General features: G+C 43.2%; 1 protein-coding gene across 1 annotated transcript in view; it reads right to left on the reverse strand.

The window, feature by feature from the left end:
* dlg3 (discs, large homolog 3) overlaps positions 1 to 19,671 on the reverse strand; it is a 70,805-nt gene that overhangs the window by 46,145 nt on the left and 4,989 nt on the right. The window contains exons 3-4 of the mRNA XM_080008292.1: positions 17,373 to 17,461; positions 14,270 to 14,377 (exon numbers count right to left, since the gene is read on the reverse strand). Coding sequence (XP_079864418.1) covers positions 14,270 to 14,377; positions 17,373 to 17,461 — 197 coding nt within the window. The remainder of the gene's footprint in view (positions 1 to 14,269; positions 14,378 to 17,372; positions 17,462 to 19,671) is intronic.

Below are 19,671 nucleotides of genomic sequence, written 5' to 3' on the forward strand. Positions count from 1 at the left end.
ACACACACACACACACACACACACACACACACACACACACACACACACACACACACACACACACACACACACACACACACACCTCACAAAGAAAATTCACCCCTTCTCTTAACGTTTGCTCTTCTTTATCAAATTTTTCTCCAAATCTCCAAAGAATAAGGCCGGTTCACTAATTGCAACTTTGCACGACGACAAAATGCTGCCCTGCATCTTTCGACCCGTCAATACGATGACAACTGAAACACGAGATGTTACCACGAAGAGCATCTGAGATCTGTGCATACTCGTCACCACCGCAATAGTGACAAACAGCAGCTGTTGTGAATGTTGAGGGTACAAAAAGAAACACATTGGTCCGAAATCACAAAAATAACAGTTGATACAAAGCACTGGCACCCACACCCACACACACCACCATAAACAAAGAGAGGAGTCAGAAGGCCCGGGATTGGCCACTCTTCTCTGTTATTGATTGAGGTGCACACATATTCGGTGGCGGTGTGTGGGTGATGCAGCGTGGCTTGCCGAGAATGCTAGCAAAATTCACTAGCCGGCCAAAAAAAAGCTTCTAGAAAGAACAGTCAGACAGGAATACACTCGGACGATTTCTTTCTTTCTTCATATTTATATACGTACAGTCCAACGCATGGTACTCTTTCGTTGACAGCTGAATGGAGGGGGTTTTTTTTCTGGGACTTATTCCACCCAGACCCTTCCCTGATCGAAGGGCTTGTCTACCCTATTTTCCTCCCCAACGGAAAAGCCAGATCTTTCATTGCTGAATCAGGGGTATGGCCTGACCCGCACAGGCGCATTTCTAGGCCAGTCTCTGCTGCAATCAGCAAAACACGCTAAATAAAACAAAGCGGGCGCAAACAAACAAACAGCAGCCCCCCACGCCTCCCTCCTCCTGGCTGGCAGTAAGGGCCAGGGACCAATGGGAGCAGAGCGCTGATATGGGGCCGAACCCTGGCTTGGGGTCTGACAATGACCATATGGATAACAGGGACACGGCAGCCATTGCTTCCAGCAGGATTTACACCTCTACATGTAGGATCTCAAGTCCCAGGTCAAACTGAAGCTTCCCGAAAATAAACACTTTAAAAGAGAATACATATCAAAATAAAAAGTGCACCGACGACAACGTGTACCCCTTGGCTTGACATGAGGCTTGGTGTTAACTAGTGTGTATAATGTACTATCAAGTCATTCAGTCTCCATGTGGAAACAGAAAACGTGGGACTACCGATGTGAAAATGCGGTAAAAAATTAAAATAAAAACTTGAAATAGGGTCCAAAAGAGGAAAAAGTCTGAGCAATCGAGGCTTTTAAGGAAATTGTTGGAGGTGGGATTCAACACAGCTCAGGTCCTGGGTCACAGATCAAGCTGCACGGCTCCCCTAATGGTTGCTCCGCTGTCAAAGTCTCCCCGGCATAATGACGTCGAAGTCCGACTTCCCATTTCTCCGGCCCCCGCTCCCCGCCCCCCCCTTTTGTTGCATTAAAAGCTAACTTTTTATCACATAAATATTGTAGCGGCCCTTGTGTCTCTCTCATTTCATATTGCATTTGCAGTGATTCGCCACCCTCTCCCTACCTCAACAATTCTTATTGAACTAGTATGTTCTGTTTTGGGGAGAGAAAAGTCTATGGGAAGATGGATGTGTATGTTTATGTATGTATGTATGTATGTATGTATGTATGTATGTATGTATGTATGTATGTATGTATGTATGTATGTATGTATGTATGTATGTATGTATGTATGTATGTATGTATGTAAGTGTGTGTAAGACAGACAAAATGCAAGTGGGTGAAGAGATGAAAAGGAGAGAGAAAGCTAACAAGGGAAAAGTGGGGTGATAATAGGAGGCAGAGCGGAACAAACAGTTAAATAAATAGTTGTCAGCGGGTATTTATCTCCTTGCGTAATGACAACTGTAACTCAAACTGACCTATCTGTGCGAAGCTACTGACGGGTAACAAAACAACACAGCAAACACTTCCAGCGGATAGCGGCGCCACATCATAACACAACGCCACTAAGACATCTGGTTCCTATTCCTTTTCTCCATTCAGGCACGACTGATCCATAGAGGTCAAACATGTGGCAATGATACAGCACCTACTTCACAGACTCACCCCAGTGAGTCTGAATCCTTCAATATTACAGTAACAAATGGGTTAGTAAAGGACATGCTGGAGCCAATTTTTGAACAGCAAAGGATGATATAGGCCCAAACAAACAGGAACATAATGTTATTTAGAGCAGTTTGGATGCACAGACTGTTTGCTTTCAAATCTATTTAAGCCCTAACAGTACAAATAACATTTTAAATAAAAGTTAGTCCTACATCTTCCAAATTAATCTAAATGCAAAAATGTCAGTGCTCAGAACTATAAACCAAACAGTTATAAACATGCATGAAAAAATAGGAATAGGTCGTTTTTTTTTCCCCCCCATGCATGTTTATAACTGTTTGGTTCATTATCATTTTTGTGTGCTCCACCTAACATAATTAGCATTACACGATACAGAACAAATTAATTAAAAATACATACCCACGTCGATACGCAGGACTACTGAGCATCCGAGCCATATATAGTTGTAGCGGAACTAATGGTATTTGCAAGGCAGAGTATTATAATATGTACCTGATATATTTAATTATTACATAACTCTTCTAGCACTCACTGGCCTAGATTAGTCAGAAACAGGCATGTTGGACTCGAAGAACAGCAATATTTGTGTAGGCACCCATGTTTCTGGAGCTGTTCCGCCCCGACATTCCTCGGGCAGACAATGCTTTTAGGATGACATCATTCTCTGGAACTTAACACTTTTGGCCCCGCTATCAAGAGTGATATCTGGAGGAATTCATTATCTTGATATCAGACAGAATTATAAATTGTATATATGTCACAATATCTGCTTATATGTTCCAAATCTAGCTGCTGTTCAGTACATTGTACTACTACTGTATGATAATATAAAGTGTCACATTAGACATTAGTTTTTCAAATACATACTTTCATATTTCAGTCCTCAAACTTGATTATCATATGAACGTAACATTTCATTTAATTTTAACATCAGATGTAAAACCATAATCCTTATAGGGCACCGACACATTCTCAGACCTGAGAATATCTACAGTGTGATATCGAGTTTGATGCATACTTTCAAGTTGATCAATTTTCTGTTTTGTTATTCTTTCATCATAAATTGGTCTATTTATTTAAACATTAATTAGCGATTCCTTTTTATTTCATTTGAACTTCACGTTTAGTAATTCTGCTGGCTGAAAATTAGACTATGGATTTAAACATTATTTGAATGCTGTCATTACTGGATTTAGGGATTCGATGCATTTATAAAGTAACTAATTCTAGTAACAGATGTTAGTTAGAGGTTAGTTGATGAGTATACACTGTAGTATCCATACTCATATTAACCCTTATACTACATTTATATGTTAAATAATTGTCTTGTTTCTTATTCCATCCAATTCTTCCCTCCACCCTCTGTTCCTCATCTCCATGCTGGCCATCTGCTGACGCGGGACAAATCTTCTCCATCAGAGGAAGGAACAACGTAGTACTAAGAGCGGAACTATGAATTAATTAGCTGTAACAACGCCATGAAAACATGGACGGACACTGTGGGGAAGTACTGAGTGCGCGTGTTTCTGGGTTAGCGTTTCATCCAGATGTGACACACCCGGCTCTCCGTCCGAGACGATCCGACGGCAAAATCCCACGTGCTCCGAATATTGGAATATTTTAGGTGGCGGCGGGACGGAGCCTTTCAAGATCCCAGCGGGGGACTCGGCTCAAAACATTTGGATAGAGAGGCTTTGTTAATACCGTCCTATTTCACCCCCCTCGGGGATGGGGTGGGGTTGGGTGCTGCAAAAGGGGGCGGCAAATCACATCTGACTGGACGAAATCTCATCAGATAGATGTATAAACGACTGATGCCAATAAATCAAAATGGTCATGAAAAAAGAGACACACACACACACACACACACACACACACACACACACACACACACACACACACACACACACACACACACACACACACACACACACACACACACACACACACACACACACACACACACACACACGCCTTTAGTCTTTCAAGTGACAATCGTGCGTGGAAGTGCTCGACATGGAACACACACCGTGACGATGAGACGCCGCCACAGCTTCACAGTCCGCATCCTTCCATAAACTAAAATGGCCATGAGGGAGCGAACAAGATTTTTGGATATGTTTTAATATCTAGCTTGTAATAAATAAAGTTTAAAAAAAACAAAAAACAAATAAATATTTAAAGCTAATCATAGCCATGGAGCTAGAGAGCACACAAAGACAGATTGGAGCCCGCGGGCGGAGAAAGAGTGAGCGTTTCCGACTGAAGCTTCCCCATTAGACCAAGGTCGGTAGATCTCTCAGATGGACAAAACAGAAGCCATTATTATTTTGAAGAACGGTGGTTTTATAATCCCGTCCACATTCACATGGAATTATCCGTAATTAACCTGCCCACCCCGAAGATGACGGTATCCTCTTTAAATGTATGTAATGAATGAAAAAATAAAAAAGAGAAAAGCTGAGAGATGTACTTTATAGTGCATTGTCACATGACATGGTGATTTCCTGAAGTGCAAGCTTACAGAAAGAGACGAGGCGAGGCGACGCACCATCGGAACATTAAAAAAGGTCTTTGGTGCCGTTTAGATAGAAGGGGTGTGTGGCTGGGCGTGTGCGATCTCTGCTGCTCATGTGAATGCCCATCCTGCTCCCCCAGCTTCTTGTGCGCGTTGTGTGTAGGTAGTGGGGGAGGGGGAATATTCCCACTCCCACCCATGAATGAGCAATGGTGACTAAAGGGAGTGAAGGGGGATGACATGCTGTCGCCATGCCGTCGCCATTTAGGAGACAATGTTTTTTTTTTTGTTGTTTCTTTTGTTTTTTTTTAGTTTGGCCCAATGCGGGCATTTTTAGTAGAACGAGGGACAGCTGCTCGTCCAGTGTCAGGGCCCTTCATCCTCTCTCTCTCTCTCTCTCTCCCCATCTCTCTCTCCCTCTCCATCTCTCTCTGTCTAACAGCACCACCAACTGCCTCCTCTTACATAACCCCCCCCCCCTCTGGGCCCACAGCCTTCCTTTATTGGCTTATTTCTCTCATTTTCAACATTAGCATTTTCACCCCATGACTGCTGCTTTTTCCTATCATCGCTAGTTCTTTCTGTGCAACTCCTGCTCTTTTTTTATTCCAATGAATGTCATCCTTTAGTGGGAATTGCCAGTTTTATAATGCATCATTCAACACCAATTTCCTCCCTAGAGTTTTGGTGTATTCCATGTACATGCATATACTGTATATCTGTAGATATATGGGTCCATCAAAAAGGACACAACCATACGGTTTATCCAAGCCGCAATTCTATGAAAGGGTTGGTTTATGATATTGCACCTCAGCACTACCACACACACACACACACACACACACACACACACACACACACACACACACACACACACACACACACACACACACACACACACACACACACACACACACACACACACACACACACACACACACACACACCTGTGCAGTCAAAGACCATTTTGCAAAGGCTTGAAATGAGCAGTTGAATAAGACGTAAGTGTTGGCACAAAAAAAACCCCAAAAAAACATGGGACACAAATTATCACAATCTTGTTAGCGTGTGGCAGATGACATCTGATTGATGGGTCTGGGCGCAGGTGATAGCTGATAAGGGACAGCCTTATAACATGGTTCATTGCTAAATTAATAATAGAAAAAAAAAATGTGCGGCTGGGCGTCTTTCGCTTGTTTCTAATTGCTAAAAGGTTTCCTTGGTTGTAACAGAGATCATTTGGAGAGCACAGACAGGTTGCAGCTCATACAGTATGTGCTCTCTCAGCTCATGGGGATCTTTCCCACACTGCCACTGAAACTGCAGCCTCCATTTTACCCCAATGCCTCCCCCCCCCGTGTTTTTCCTATTCCCTATGCCTGTTCATCAACACATTAAGAAATATGTGGACATATACACACAATAGGTATAATTTTGTTTGCAAAAACCTACGTGCACATCCCAACGCAAAGCCAGCCATAATTCAAATTCAACCCTTCCCCCATTCAAGCTAACACTCAGGCACACACCTAACTTAATTACAGATTATGCCTCTAAGCCTGCTTTAACCTTTTATCAGAGGTATTTTTTCAAGCCTGAGCTAAATTAACAAGATGAGGCTGAATTCACAGTTTATGGCATGAATGGCATGCATCTTCTGGACACAGCTGGTTCTCTTTTTCTTCAGAGATCATATTGCAGTGCAGCACCATAACATGAAAATTAAAGGCCGTACATAGGAATTGAACCAATCGCAGATATCTCTTCCCTTATTGCTTTTCTCTCCACTCTGATCAGACACAACCCTCCCATAAGTAGAGGATTTAGAAACCTACATTCTGAGAATCAAATGACTTGGGATTCATTCATTAGTCTGAGAAATAAGTTAAAATATGGGATCCAAATCATAGAAGAGTGCTCTCTCGTTTAAATCACATTATAATTGCATCAGCATAACCCTTGATATGCACTTGGCAAGTTAAAATCGCCTAGGCATGTTACATCATCATGCAATTCATCAAGATCCAAACGTAGTGGGACACACGTTATGCCACATATGTTATTTAACTACATGGGCCCAGGTCTGTTCGCTTGACCATTGCTTCCTAAATTAAGGGGATTGGGATGAAACCTACAGGTTCACGACAATTAAAGGAAGGTGTGTGGGAGTGTCTCAAGTCCAGGATGGCAAAAGTCCATCAGATCCCCAATCCTTCACTAGAAGAGGCCTCTGATCACTGAATCTGACCAATGAAAAGAAAGAATGGTAGTTACCTGGTCGTACCACTCCCGGTTGGTGCAGGTGCACTCTGGCCACCATCCTCCCTGCCCGCCAGAGTTGTTGCCGTTTACTTTGGGGCCACACTTGGACTGGCTCTTGGGGTTGGGGCCCCCGGGGCCCCCGCCAGACATGATCTTGCCCTTACTCCTTCCCAATGTGCCCCCCCCCCCCTCCTCCTCCTCCTCCTCCTCCTCCACCTCCACCCCCTCCTCCTCCTCCCATGCCTCCACCTCCACCCGAGGCCGGGGGAGGCAGGGTTTGGCCTCCCCCGTACCCGGCCGGGTATCCATAGGGCTCAGCCTGCCACTCTCCTCCGTACGACGGGGCATCCATCCTGCGCAGGGCAGCCATGCGGGTCACCTCATAGCATTCTGGGCACTTGCAGCAGTGGTGGTGTTTGTGCATGCTGACGCTGAGCGGCGCGGCGTGGAACTCTGCTTCTTCGGACTCCTCGGATCACGCTGTGATCGGCTCACGGAGCACTAACGCAGACGCAAAATAACACTAATCAGAGGAATTTCTGCAGATTTCTCCCCACTTCTCGTCAAAATCCTGTTAGTCTCCTGTTTATTCCTCTCGGAAGGAAGGAAGGACGGACGGAAGGAAGGAAGGTTGGAAGGCAGGAAGGAAGAAAAAAAAAAAACAAGTCGAGACGGGCGGCAAGCGGCAACAGGAAAACAAAAAAACAAAAAAACAAAAAAAAAAATTTGGGCACGTAGTCTTCGTCCTCTTGACGTAGAAGATCAAAGTAAAAATATTCAAAATATTTTGTACGACCACACGATCAGAGACCAGCCCCGATGGTAGAATTCTCCGCTTCCTTTTTTTGTTTCACAGTGATATGTATATAAATTCATAGATATATATTGATTTGTTTATATATCATATATATTTACACACACAGATACATATAAAAATATTAATATAAACAGACAAGCACAATTACAGATATATACAGAGATAAATGTATATATATAAATATCTATATGCGTGTGTACAAATATATATATATATATATAGATAGAGAGAGAGAGATATATAAACAATATGTATATATAAATGATATCCTCAGATGAAAATCTTCATATTTTCTCAATATCTTCCCTTTTCTGTCAGATGCTCTCCCCCACGTTTTTTTCCTCCTGCGTTGAGAAGCGTTTTCTTTCTCTCTCTCTCTCTCTCTCTCTTTTCTCAGCCTGCAGAGAGGAGCTGAGCGCGGGATTGCCTCTCAGCCAGCTTGCCCTAGATGTGGATTATTCAGAGGGATGTGAGCAAGCGAGAGGGAGATGGAGAGGGAGGGAGGGACTCAGAAAGATAGAGAGACACAGAGGCAGAGAGGGGGCGAGAGAGAGAGAGAGAGAGAGAGAGAGAGAGAGAGAGAGAGAGAGAGAGAGAGAGAGAGAGAGAGAGAGAGAGAGAGAGCAGGGCGGGGGATAGGAAGAGACGTAGCAGCATCCCTCCAGCACCTCGGCTCTGACAGCCACAGCCAATCATCTTGCAGCACTGCCATCAGTAGCAGCAGCACCAACAGGACTCAGAGCTGTGCTTGCTGCTCTTAAAGGGGCCGCGACGCCCAAAATCCCAGCGCTTCCTGCCCTGGGAGATAAGATACTGTTTCACAGATCAGGAGGCTGGGAAATGGATGGATATTTTTTCCATAATTTCAATATGTTAAAAAAGGAAAAGGAAATAGGGGTGGAGGCTCAAATGTGGTACTCAAAAACACAAAAACAATGTAATCCATGTTTTCCACCGGCCCATGCAGCCAAATCCCAGCCCACAGTGCACAAGCCATTACCCCGGGCTGATCACTGATCAGTTACACCATCGCTCCTCTTTCACTATTGATTGACAGTCTCTGTCATGTGTCACGGCAAACATCTGGCAATGATGGGAGAGTGAAGCACTTCCAGCTGATAAGCAAAAAAAAAAAATTAACAAAAAAAAAAAAAAAGGGATTCGAAACACTGTGAAAATGGCAAAAGCAACGGCATTATATTTATTCAAAAAAACGACAATGCATTTGAAAATCTAGCAGCTTAATATCAAATGATTCACTATCCCCACGTCATTCTTGAGTATTATTTTCAGCAGGACAGGGGCGCCGTCGAACGATTTTCTCGTAAATTATTTCCTGTGGGGGGGTGGGGGGGGGGGGGGGGGTGCGCGGTTGTATCGCAGAAAGCACTGCTGATGTCTCATTCAGGAACCATGAGGGAAATATTCTGTGCTCACAATGATGACATTAACACATGTGCACGCATCCAACAAGATTACATGCTTGGCTCTTCGAGTGGGTGGAGGGAAGAAGAGATGGAGAATGAGAAGTGAGAATGAGAGAGAGAGAGAGAGGGAGGGAGACTATAGATCTGCCTTTCGTCTATCGGTGGCAGGCCTATTTTTCTTTAATGTGTAATCAGTACCTGTGAAGTATTTTACACCCTCAGGAGTGTGTGTGTGTGTGTGTGTGTGTGTTGATCTTGGCTGGATGTGATACACATGTCAAGACTCCCTCTGGGGGAAAAGGTTTGTTTTCTAGTCAAATGAGTGTGAGAGTATCACCATTAAAGCCCTGCATATATGCATTATTAATGACATCTGACGGGGAATGGAACTGGGTGTGTCTGTTTGTGAGCGAGGGACAGAGAGAAAGGGAAAGAGAGCGAGTACTATTCAAACGCAGTCAGTGTGTGTTAGAGATAGAGAGAGAGAGAGAGACCAGAGTATTCGAGAGAGCACTTGTGTGTGTGTGTGTGTGTGGGGTTTTTTTTCCGGCGAGCGCTTCCGAGTGCCCGTGCATCAACGTGTGCGTTACCTTTGGGTTTAGCTGAGCAGTTTTGACGCTGTAGCGGGAGGCGATGCACAGCGGGCTCAGGCACACTTTAATTACATGCAACAGCAACACGCTTCATTTTAATGATATTCTCTCTGCTCCAACCCATGGAGATTTGGCAGAACAGAGCAGAAAAAAAGCAGAAAGCAGGGAAAACTTTGGCATTTTTAAAAAGAGAGACCGGCGACCACTGAGAGCGCTGATATCTATCTATCCATCCTACCATCTATTGTATCCATCCATGTATCCATCTATATATCTATCCATCCATCCATTTAATGTATCCATCCTTCATCTATTGTATACACACCCATACATCTATTGTGTCCATCCATCTATTTTGTCATCCACTGTATCAATACATCCATCCATCTATTCCTTCCACCCATCCATCGTATCCATCCATGATCTATCTATCATCCATCTATCCATCCATCCATCGCTACCTACCTATATATTGTATCCATATCTATCTAGCTATCTATCGAACGCAGTCACAAACCCCATCTAAAGGCCAATTGGAGTGTTAGGGCGGGGCTTGGAGGCAGTGGCTCAAAAGAGGACGATGCAAGCATATCCATCACAGCACACATGACCGAGCACATGTTGCAACCATCCTCCCTCGCCTCACTCCGTCTCCCCTATAAACTGTTCACATCACATTCACCATCCAGCGCTATGCAGTCTGGGTGGGGGGTGGAGGGGGTTGCAGTTAAGAGAAAAGGGAGCCGTGCAGCCCGCTGCATGACTGAGGAAATGATGGAGAGGAAGAAGAAACAAGGAGATGAAAAGGCAGGAGGAGGAGAAGAGGTGGTCGAAGGAAAATAAATGCCTCGCACTGAATGGGGATCGATACGTCGTCTCTCTGTGTGGGAGTGCACGGATAAACACGTGTCTGTAATATGTAAAATACTATGAGTGTAAGTAGGCGTCTCCACTGCTCCTTGGGAATTAAGAAATACTGCTCCTTTCTAGGATTACATAATATATAAAATGTCAAAAAAGAAAACATTTTTTTTGAGCCAATCAATTCTCTCTCTCTCTCTCTCTCTATCCAATGCTAATGCATGTGGATGTGTGCATCTGTATTTGTGTGTATGTGAAATCATCCATATAGCGCGCGTATGTGTGTGCTCCTTTTGGCAAATATTGTGGCCAATTAAACGTCTTGGCTCGGAGATATTTCCCTTAACAGCATAAGGTAATTTATCTTGTGAAATGAAATAGGTAACCTCTGACCCTGTGTTGACAAATGAAAGGGAAGGACGAGTGATATATGGCACAAACAAGGGAATTATCCAGTGGGTGCGAGCAGGGCTATGAGATGCTTCCAAGAACCCCCACCCCGCGCTGTATGTCTCGCGTCAGCTTGCAGAGATGCTGTTACATAAACCTACCTGGACCTGCACATCTCACACACACACACACACACACACACACACACACACACACACACACACACACACACACACACACACACACACACACACACACACACTTCAAACAAATGTGTAGTAATTAACATCACAACCCCCACTCCCTGCAAAACCACGAGTGAGCTTGAGCTTGTCAGTCATATTCTATGCATTTCTCTTAGAAGCCGTGTGTGGCTGTACTCCTTGGTCATGTGATAGGAAGTGACCATATAAGTAGTGTTGGTAGTGAGGTGGTCTTAAAGACGCAGGAACAGCACACGCGCCTTGCTGCTGCGTACTGTAGCCTGGTGTGTGTGTGTGTGTGTGTGTGTGTGTGTGTGTGTGTGTGTGTGTGTGTGTGTGTGTGAGGCAGGGGGTGTACTTGGCCATCAGTACCACATCTTAGTGTGATTCATTTATTTCTATTATAAAAGAAACAACACAGGAGAATGTTTGAATGAACACATTACAGTATTAGCAAAAGGATATATATATATATATATATATATATATATATATATATATATATATATATATATATATATATATATATATATATATATATATATACAGATAGACAGGGAAAAAGAGTAAAAACAGAGGGAATGGCAGACAAAAAGGGTATGTGGCGTAGATCTTTTAAAGTGCAGAAAGACAGGTGAGCACAGAGACCGCAAAATCAGTCAGACTGAGACAGAGAGATGGAGAGAGAGAGAGAGAGAGAGAGGGCACGGGTTCAAGGGGGATGGGTTCGAAACAGGGGATGGGTTCAAGGGGGAGAGGAGAAACTAAACAGGGAAGATGCTTCTGGTCGGCGACAGACACCATAAGCGGAGAGAGGTATGGAAGCTGAAGCTGCTATGGCTAGAAAAGGGGCATTACCCAACAGAGAGGAGAGAAACGGAGAGAGAAAATGGAGAGAACAGAACAGCAAAGAGTGTCTTGCGTCCATGTGAGGATGAAACTGCATCACAACCTCTGTGTAATTAGCCTTTTAGCTCGCTGCAGAGAGCAGCACGTCTAAAGTCACGGTCCTTGCCAACTGTCATCCGTGGATTTGAGAATGTGCTTGATGCATCAGGGTGTACAGTGTGAACACTGTGTGTGTGTGTGTGTGTGTGTGTCTGTGTGAATGAAAGAAAAAATGGGGGAAAAAGGAATGAAAAATGGAGGGAACCAAAAGAGGTAGAGATGCAGAGAGAGAGAGAGAGAGGTAGAGATGCAGAGAGAGAGAGAGAGAGAGAGAGAGAGAGAGAGAGAGAGAGAGAGAGAGAGAGAGAGAGAGAGAGAGAGAGAGAGAGAGAGAGAGAGAGAGAGAGAGAGAGAGAGAGAGAGAGAGAGAGAGAGAGAGAGAGAGAGAGAGAGAGAGTCAGTCAGAGCAGTCTATAGGGATGCAGGCGGGGGAGGAATGTGGTTTCCATGGCAACCCGGGGAAGGCTGAGCTCTGGGTGTCCGTTCCAGCGCTGCACTGCACCGGCCTCTCTGCCGCCTCCCCCACTCTCCCTCCCTCCCTCCCTGTTTCCCTACCTTTTTTTTCCTCTTTGTCTCTCACTCACCCCCTCACTCTATCTCTCGCTTTCCTATCTCCACCACCCTTCCTCTGGTCTCCTCAGCAACCCCCCCACCCCCACCCCCTCCCCTCACACATGCAGCTCCATATTTCCTACACAGAGCGCCGCGAAGCCAAACCGTACTGTCACTGTATTCTTATGCAGATATTACATTATCATACGAGTGCAGTGCTTCCATGCCGCTGCACCTCCAGGCAGCCTGCTCTCCCATTTTCTCCCTTAAAGCTCCTCTCCCTCCCCTCCTCCTCGTGCTAGTTCCGGGCTCTGCTGAAAAGCCAGCGCCTTTGGGCATTGTGTTGTCATGTGCCGCTGGGCATGTTGTAATGGGGAAGGCATGGCCTACCATGACACACAGCGAGAGGCCAAGGCCACGAGGCCTCATAAAGAAACATGGGGACTGTGCAGGTCGCCACTCTAATCCACTCCATTTAATCATTGCAATACTGCAAAATACAACATTGGAAAAGAAAATAAATACAAATATCTAATCTGCTTTACAGTAACTGTGAGATAGAAAATCAACCAGTCACAAGACTTAGTATTGGTGACATGTTCGTTTTTGGCCAACACAATTCAAAAGATCATCACAAATAGAATTATTTTACAGAGTTCAGTAATTTGTAATAATATAATTATTGTATTTCTGAGGGAGTCTATTAACAGTCACAGGTCATGGCCAAAGTCAATAAGTATAATGGATTGAACAAATCCCAGGCTGACTTCACGAATGTCTCTGTGTGCCTCTGTGCGATTGTGGGATGCGTATGTGATGTTTGTTGATAATCATAATGTTCCAAAGGTCATTGAGATTAATGAAAAACAACATGAACATCTCAGGATGCTCAGAGTGTCACCGTGTAGGGTGCAATGAGAATTCATTCTTTTCTATTCACTGCGACTGCATGGAGTAGTTTATTCAAACAATTAAACCAAATTTTATCAATAAAGAAGAAATGAAAGAGGAAGTAAAGGGGAATTAGGGCTGGGCAATACATCGCTATGAGACAAGATTTTGTCTGGGATTTTGGTAATATCATGATATAGTTAAATGATGACTATCTATCTATCTATCTATCTATCTATCTATCTATCTATCTATCTATCTATCTATCTATCCGATATTCCTGGTTTGCAAATATCTTATGAAAGCATCAAAAATCATCCCCAACATATAGTCAAATTATAAATATTGATTAGCATTGTGATATTTTACTTTGGAATTACATTTTCTCCACTAACAGAACGTCTCACCATCTATTGAGCTATCATGCATGCCACCGGCCAGCCCTTCAGATGGGTTAATACAGGTCTTGCTTTTGTCAGCTTTTGTTCTTTGCCGTAACAAAGTAATTGTTCTATGTTCCTTCACACCCCTGAAAACCAATGATTGGGACTCTAACGAGGAGAACTGTGCTGAGGCTTAAGAGGGCCCTGGAGGCTTCAGCCCCCCCCCCCCCCCCCCCAGTCCCCACTCTGCTTTGCACTGACCTTCAGCATGTCCACATGGGAGCGGCACACCAGACCAGACACCCGCTCCACCTTGTGAGGACTCTTCCTGCTGGTCACCCGAACCCGTGACACCCCTTCCTCCTGATCCTACGGGACAGAGCAGTTAAAGACAGACTGAGTTAAAGGGTAAGAAGGGCATTCAAATAAAAACCAAGACTAGCAATGTAAATGGTTAGGAATGGCTTTTAACCACTAGTTCTAAACAAACAGTAAGGCTGATTGTGAAGAAACAATGGTGAAATTTGGACATGTTAATTGTTATGGCAACATGTGGTAGTGGATGAAAGACAAATGCAAGAAAGCAAAACATGGCTAAAATGCCAGGTAAAAAGAAGGCACAGGAGTACAGATCATTCATGTCATGGGTTTCAATGATGGAAATCATAGCAGGTAATAGAGCTTTAATCAGAGATCACACACTGAGCCCTACCTTGTGGCTCCTGGATTTGTTGCAGCAGTCAATCCCTCTACTGACCAGCAGAGGGCAGCATTTTGAGCAGGCGATCGCTTGCTATGTAATGTTGGATAAAGCTTTTTGTCTTGATTGTCCTACCAACACCAGCTCCCTTTTCCTGCAGTTACTGTACTACCTCGGTTAAAATGGAGAAGTCGCCTTGATCTTAGCTTAAGAAATAGATGTGTTTTGTGGTTATATGAAACACAGATATACACCTGACCATGCTGCTACTTGGTTTTGGTCACACCTACTACAGAGAGATACTGGCTAATATAATGGGGAAAAACATGGTGATTCTGGTTTATTATGAAGAAAAATATTCACACCGGATCAATTCCAGGTGTACTGTATTTTTACCGTAACCGCTGTTAGTGTTTTGAACTTTACACTTGTCTGACAGCACTGTGGATAATAGTGTTTTATTCCAAAGATTTCAGAAGCGTTGGGCTGTGAGGGCTCTATTCCCACAAGGCAGTGCTGACAAACAGGTCAGGCGATCCCCCAGGGACCCACTGTGTCTGGTAGTGGCACCTCAAAGTGGGCCCTGTAGGCACCGCACACAAATACACACACAGACAACAGTGTAACAATTACCTAGTGCATTACACAAGATTTGAAAAGTAATAATTGCAGTCCGGCTTTGGTTTTAAGTAATCAAAAATTGTCTGGTCCAAACACCGTATCTTTCATCCATTCCCCCATAAGGAGCCATTCTCTACTCTCACCTGCTACTCTGCACCAAATCAAGGATTTTGCAGACTCATTTAATTCTCCTCCCATCCTCCACTCAGGTGACAGCACAGCTAGAATACTGATTAGCACCTCCCTGGGTGTCCATCTAACAGTGCCCTCTCTCTCTCTCTTTTTCCCTTTCTTGGTCTTTCACTCTCTCTCTCCCAAGCTTGCCTTCTTTCAAAATTAACTTGCCACTTGGTCCCCTCCACCAACCTCTCCAGCCACGGCTGCTCAGAGCCTGATGACTACGAGCCTGGCTGCACTGGATTAGTGGTTTTCTGGGATGGGGGAAGGGAACGCTACGATTTCAGCTAATGGCTCGGGGTCCGGTTTTGGGGATAGACCTGTGTGACAAATTTTGAACAAGCCTCTAGACGCAGCTCTCTTTTTTTTTTTTTTTTTTATTGTTTTGTGAAGGTCAGGGAAGCCATTGCCTCAGGGGTAAATAAGTAGTTGAATTCCTGTAAAAATAGATTACCACTACTGACAACAACCCTTGTATTATCAATCAAGCTATACAGTATGTCAACGGCTATTTAGAGGACCTTTCATAAGCATCAACTGGACAACGCAGTCTTCGGCATTAAGTCATGTGTTCATCCGTTCAATTCAATCTAGTAAATGACGTGTTCATGCGAACTAACCCAATGCTGTTTGGACTTAGCGCACAGATTTCAAAAACACCTTGCCATTAGGTGATTGTCTAGAGGAAGGAGGTTGTTAAAGTATTGATTGGAAAGATTTAAAACATGTGGTTTTCTCATAATGAACTTGTAATATATATATATATATATATATATATATATATATATATATATATATATATATATATATATATATATATATATATATATATATATATGTGCCAAAAACTGATGTTTTACAGTCAATCAGTGTCTTGTTAAAAAATATTTTGTCTGAGTTTTTCATGTTTTTCCCTTGCACGAACACAAACGCACATACAAACAAACACAATGTGGAGCCATGCGGTACCAAAAGTAATACAAGTAGCACCTTTCTAATGTCATGCTAAAACAAGACCAAGAGCATTTATTTAATTGAATGGGTTCTAGAAATCAGCCAGGGATCAATTTCATTAACATTTTGGCTTGGCCAAAGAATGGTTATGCAGCAACATTAAAAGATATATAAATTTCAAACACCACCACCCCAACCCCCCAATGCAACCGATTTCACCTCTGTTGAGAAGTCATTGGCACGGATACTATCATAATAAATAAATAATTAAAAAAAAAATATATATATATATATATATATATATTTTTTTTTTTTAATTGAAATGTATTGAATTTTACTTAGTTTCCCTGACAATATCTTACATAATAATATACTACAAACAACATACTAGTCACTCCAAAACAGTTTGGTTATGATGTGGATTCCTTCTCTGCTGACTCAGCAAACAGCTTTTCCCTCTTGCTCTGGGTGGCTTCTCGTCCCCGATCTTCACTATAAATATTCAGAGCGGGACCAGTAAACACTTGTAATAATGAAAGGTCTCGCAGATTTCATAATTGCGGCCCACAAATGAGCACATGGTCAAACAAGTGGTTTTTGTGACTCATGCACTTTTGTCTGACATTTTTTTTTTCTCCCTCCCATGTTCCTCCTCCCTCCCTTGCACTCCACCACACTTGGACTCCATTTCACACCTTAAGTTAAGGTCACGGATAACACGGTGACATTTCTGAGGCGAGTTGTGAGTGAGACGGGAAAAGAAGGCATGGTAGGGCGACGCCTTCTGCCCGCTGTCGAAACACCTCTGGCTCGTACAAGGAAGCCCAGCACAACAAGCCGCAGCATGTATGACCCGCCGCCACATAAACAACATTATCTCCCCGTTCTGTAAAGCGAACTGGCCTTTATTACCTCCCACGCATCCTTCATGTCAGCTTCTTCTTTCACGGCACTCCGGTCCTTGTTCAGCTGCAAGGTTACCTCGTAACACTCCTGAATATCTGGAAGAAAAATAAGCAAATGTACTATTTACATTTTTATAAACACACTACTCTTTGCACATATGGCTCTCTTGCTCTCTGCCAATGGTGAATAAGGGGTGATACTTGGGTGTCATGAGAATTCCCCACGCCATCATAAATGCATAGGGGACAGCGTGTCCTCCTGTGGAACTCTGGGACGGACATGTGGGGGTGGGACATCTGTTTAAAAGTTCTGTCTTTTTCCTCAATGTGCTCTTTATCTCGCTACTGAGAAATGAAAGTGCAGAGGTACTAAGGGAGGACTGCGCTGTCAAGCCTGTGTGTCTACTCATCCTAAGCTACAAACAATGAGGCGCTATCTGCTTGGCCCAGAACAGAAAATACCTCCTCAAAAATAACGTTTTACTTAATAGTCAAGTCAAGTATAATAATTGTTACTCAAAAGTTTCCTGGCAGCACGGTGGAACAGTGGCTAGTGCTTTAACTTGCACCATCTCAGGTAATGTTTTTGTGGAGTTTGCATGATGTTCTCGTGCATGCGTGGGCTTCTGGTTTTCTGTTTTCTTTCTGGTCGAATTGGAAACCAACCGAACTTTCTCGTAGGTGTGAAGCCCAGAAATTGGCTCAATGACAGTTATCTTCTGTAAATATGACTTTTTATATTTCACAGGTTGTTTACATTTAAATGCAAAATGTATCAAACTCAACATGCACTGTTGTCTTACTTGTCTCTTGTTTGTTTTAACTGGAAGAATGTGAGTTTAAATAGTTTTCACTGTATAAATACATTTTAATGAATGAATAAATGTTCCTAGTAACGTGCCTAGTAACTGAACATATTCTTTTGAAGTAATAAATGAAAGTTGTTGATTTAGAATAAGATCCTGTTTACTTTAAATCCACTTTACTTCAGCAATATCACAGCTAGTAAATTCTCAACGATGAATTAACGGCACAAACTCATCCGATCTTCCGTTTCAAACTTCAAACTGAGACTGGTTCTAACAAGTTATCTCTCTCTGAAATCTTTATGAGTAGAATATATCGACTCAAGCACTTCCTCCTTTTAAACTAGACTTCTTCCCTCCATGATTCTCTCTCACCTCTTCCTCCTCCTCCTCCTCATCACCTTTCAGGTCATTATGGGACCGTGTCCCCCAGTCAACTATTGAGTGGCAGCCATTTGATGAGAATGCTTTGGGACAATGTTGCTGATGTCTCACACAGGTCTCCTCATTGCCCAGCTGACATAAGGAGGTCGCTTTCCTCAGTCTGCCGAGCAAAACAACTTCCCAAAGTTCAATGTCATGGTAGGACTAGGTCAGCTATAATTAATGACTAAAACAGCTGAAAACATCTTTGGGAACTTGATTGACTTTGAAATATCTCCTAAAAATGTGCCTCTTAGTGACCACAACTAAAGGACTTTGGACCAATGCACAATCACTTTTGTCTGGAATATAATGTATCATGCACGAGGAAAAATGCTATAATTTCTCCATTGCTCCATTCCTCTCTAGAACTTTGTCTCTTTAGCTCCCCCTTCAGTTAAATTACTCTTTTTTAAGTCACAAATGCATATTATTACAGTAGAAGTCCATCAGGCTCATTGGCACAGCATACGGGCGTGGCACTCAGCGTGCTTTTTTGTTTTTGTTTTTTTCAAAAATTGAGAAATGTTGCGCGGCTTACGTGGCCGGTGGAGCCGCAGCAGTGGATTAACATGGATTTAATAGGAAGCGTGCACTTATGGCACGCCGTGCCTGTACGCTGCACCAATGCGTCCGGTGGACTTCTACCTTTTGTTAATGAAAAGCTGACGTCAGTAGTCTATGGATGTCATGGATTAGCAGCACTCACAGACAAGATGAATAAAATGTGTATTCAGGGCAGTTCTGACATGCCTGGTACAAGTTTGATCCAGATCAGTCCATTATTGTGGAATTATTTAGTAAAAAACTGTATTTTTAAACATCGCCGCAACATGTGCATGTGCAAATGATAGTGATTTGTCAACAATCTGGACCTCACCAAGATGGTGGCACTTACAGATGTAACTGATGTCAGAACTTTATGGATGTCATGGATCCGACAAACTCACAGAAAATCTGAATAAGATTTGTATTTGGGGCAGTTCCAACATGGCGTTTTTCAAATTTCATCCAGATCAGCGGTTCAGTTTCGTGGAAGAAGTTTGTGATCAACAATCGCAACTTCACCAAGATGGC

The sequence above is a fragment of the Zeus faber genome (assembly GCF_960531495.2).
Source record: "Zeus faber genome assembly, chromosome: 10".
Classification (NCBI taxonomy): Eukaryota; Metazoa; Chordata; class Actinopteri; order Zeiformes; family Zeidae; genus Zeus; species Zeus faber.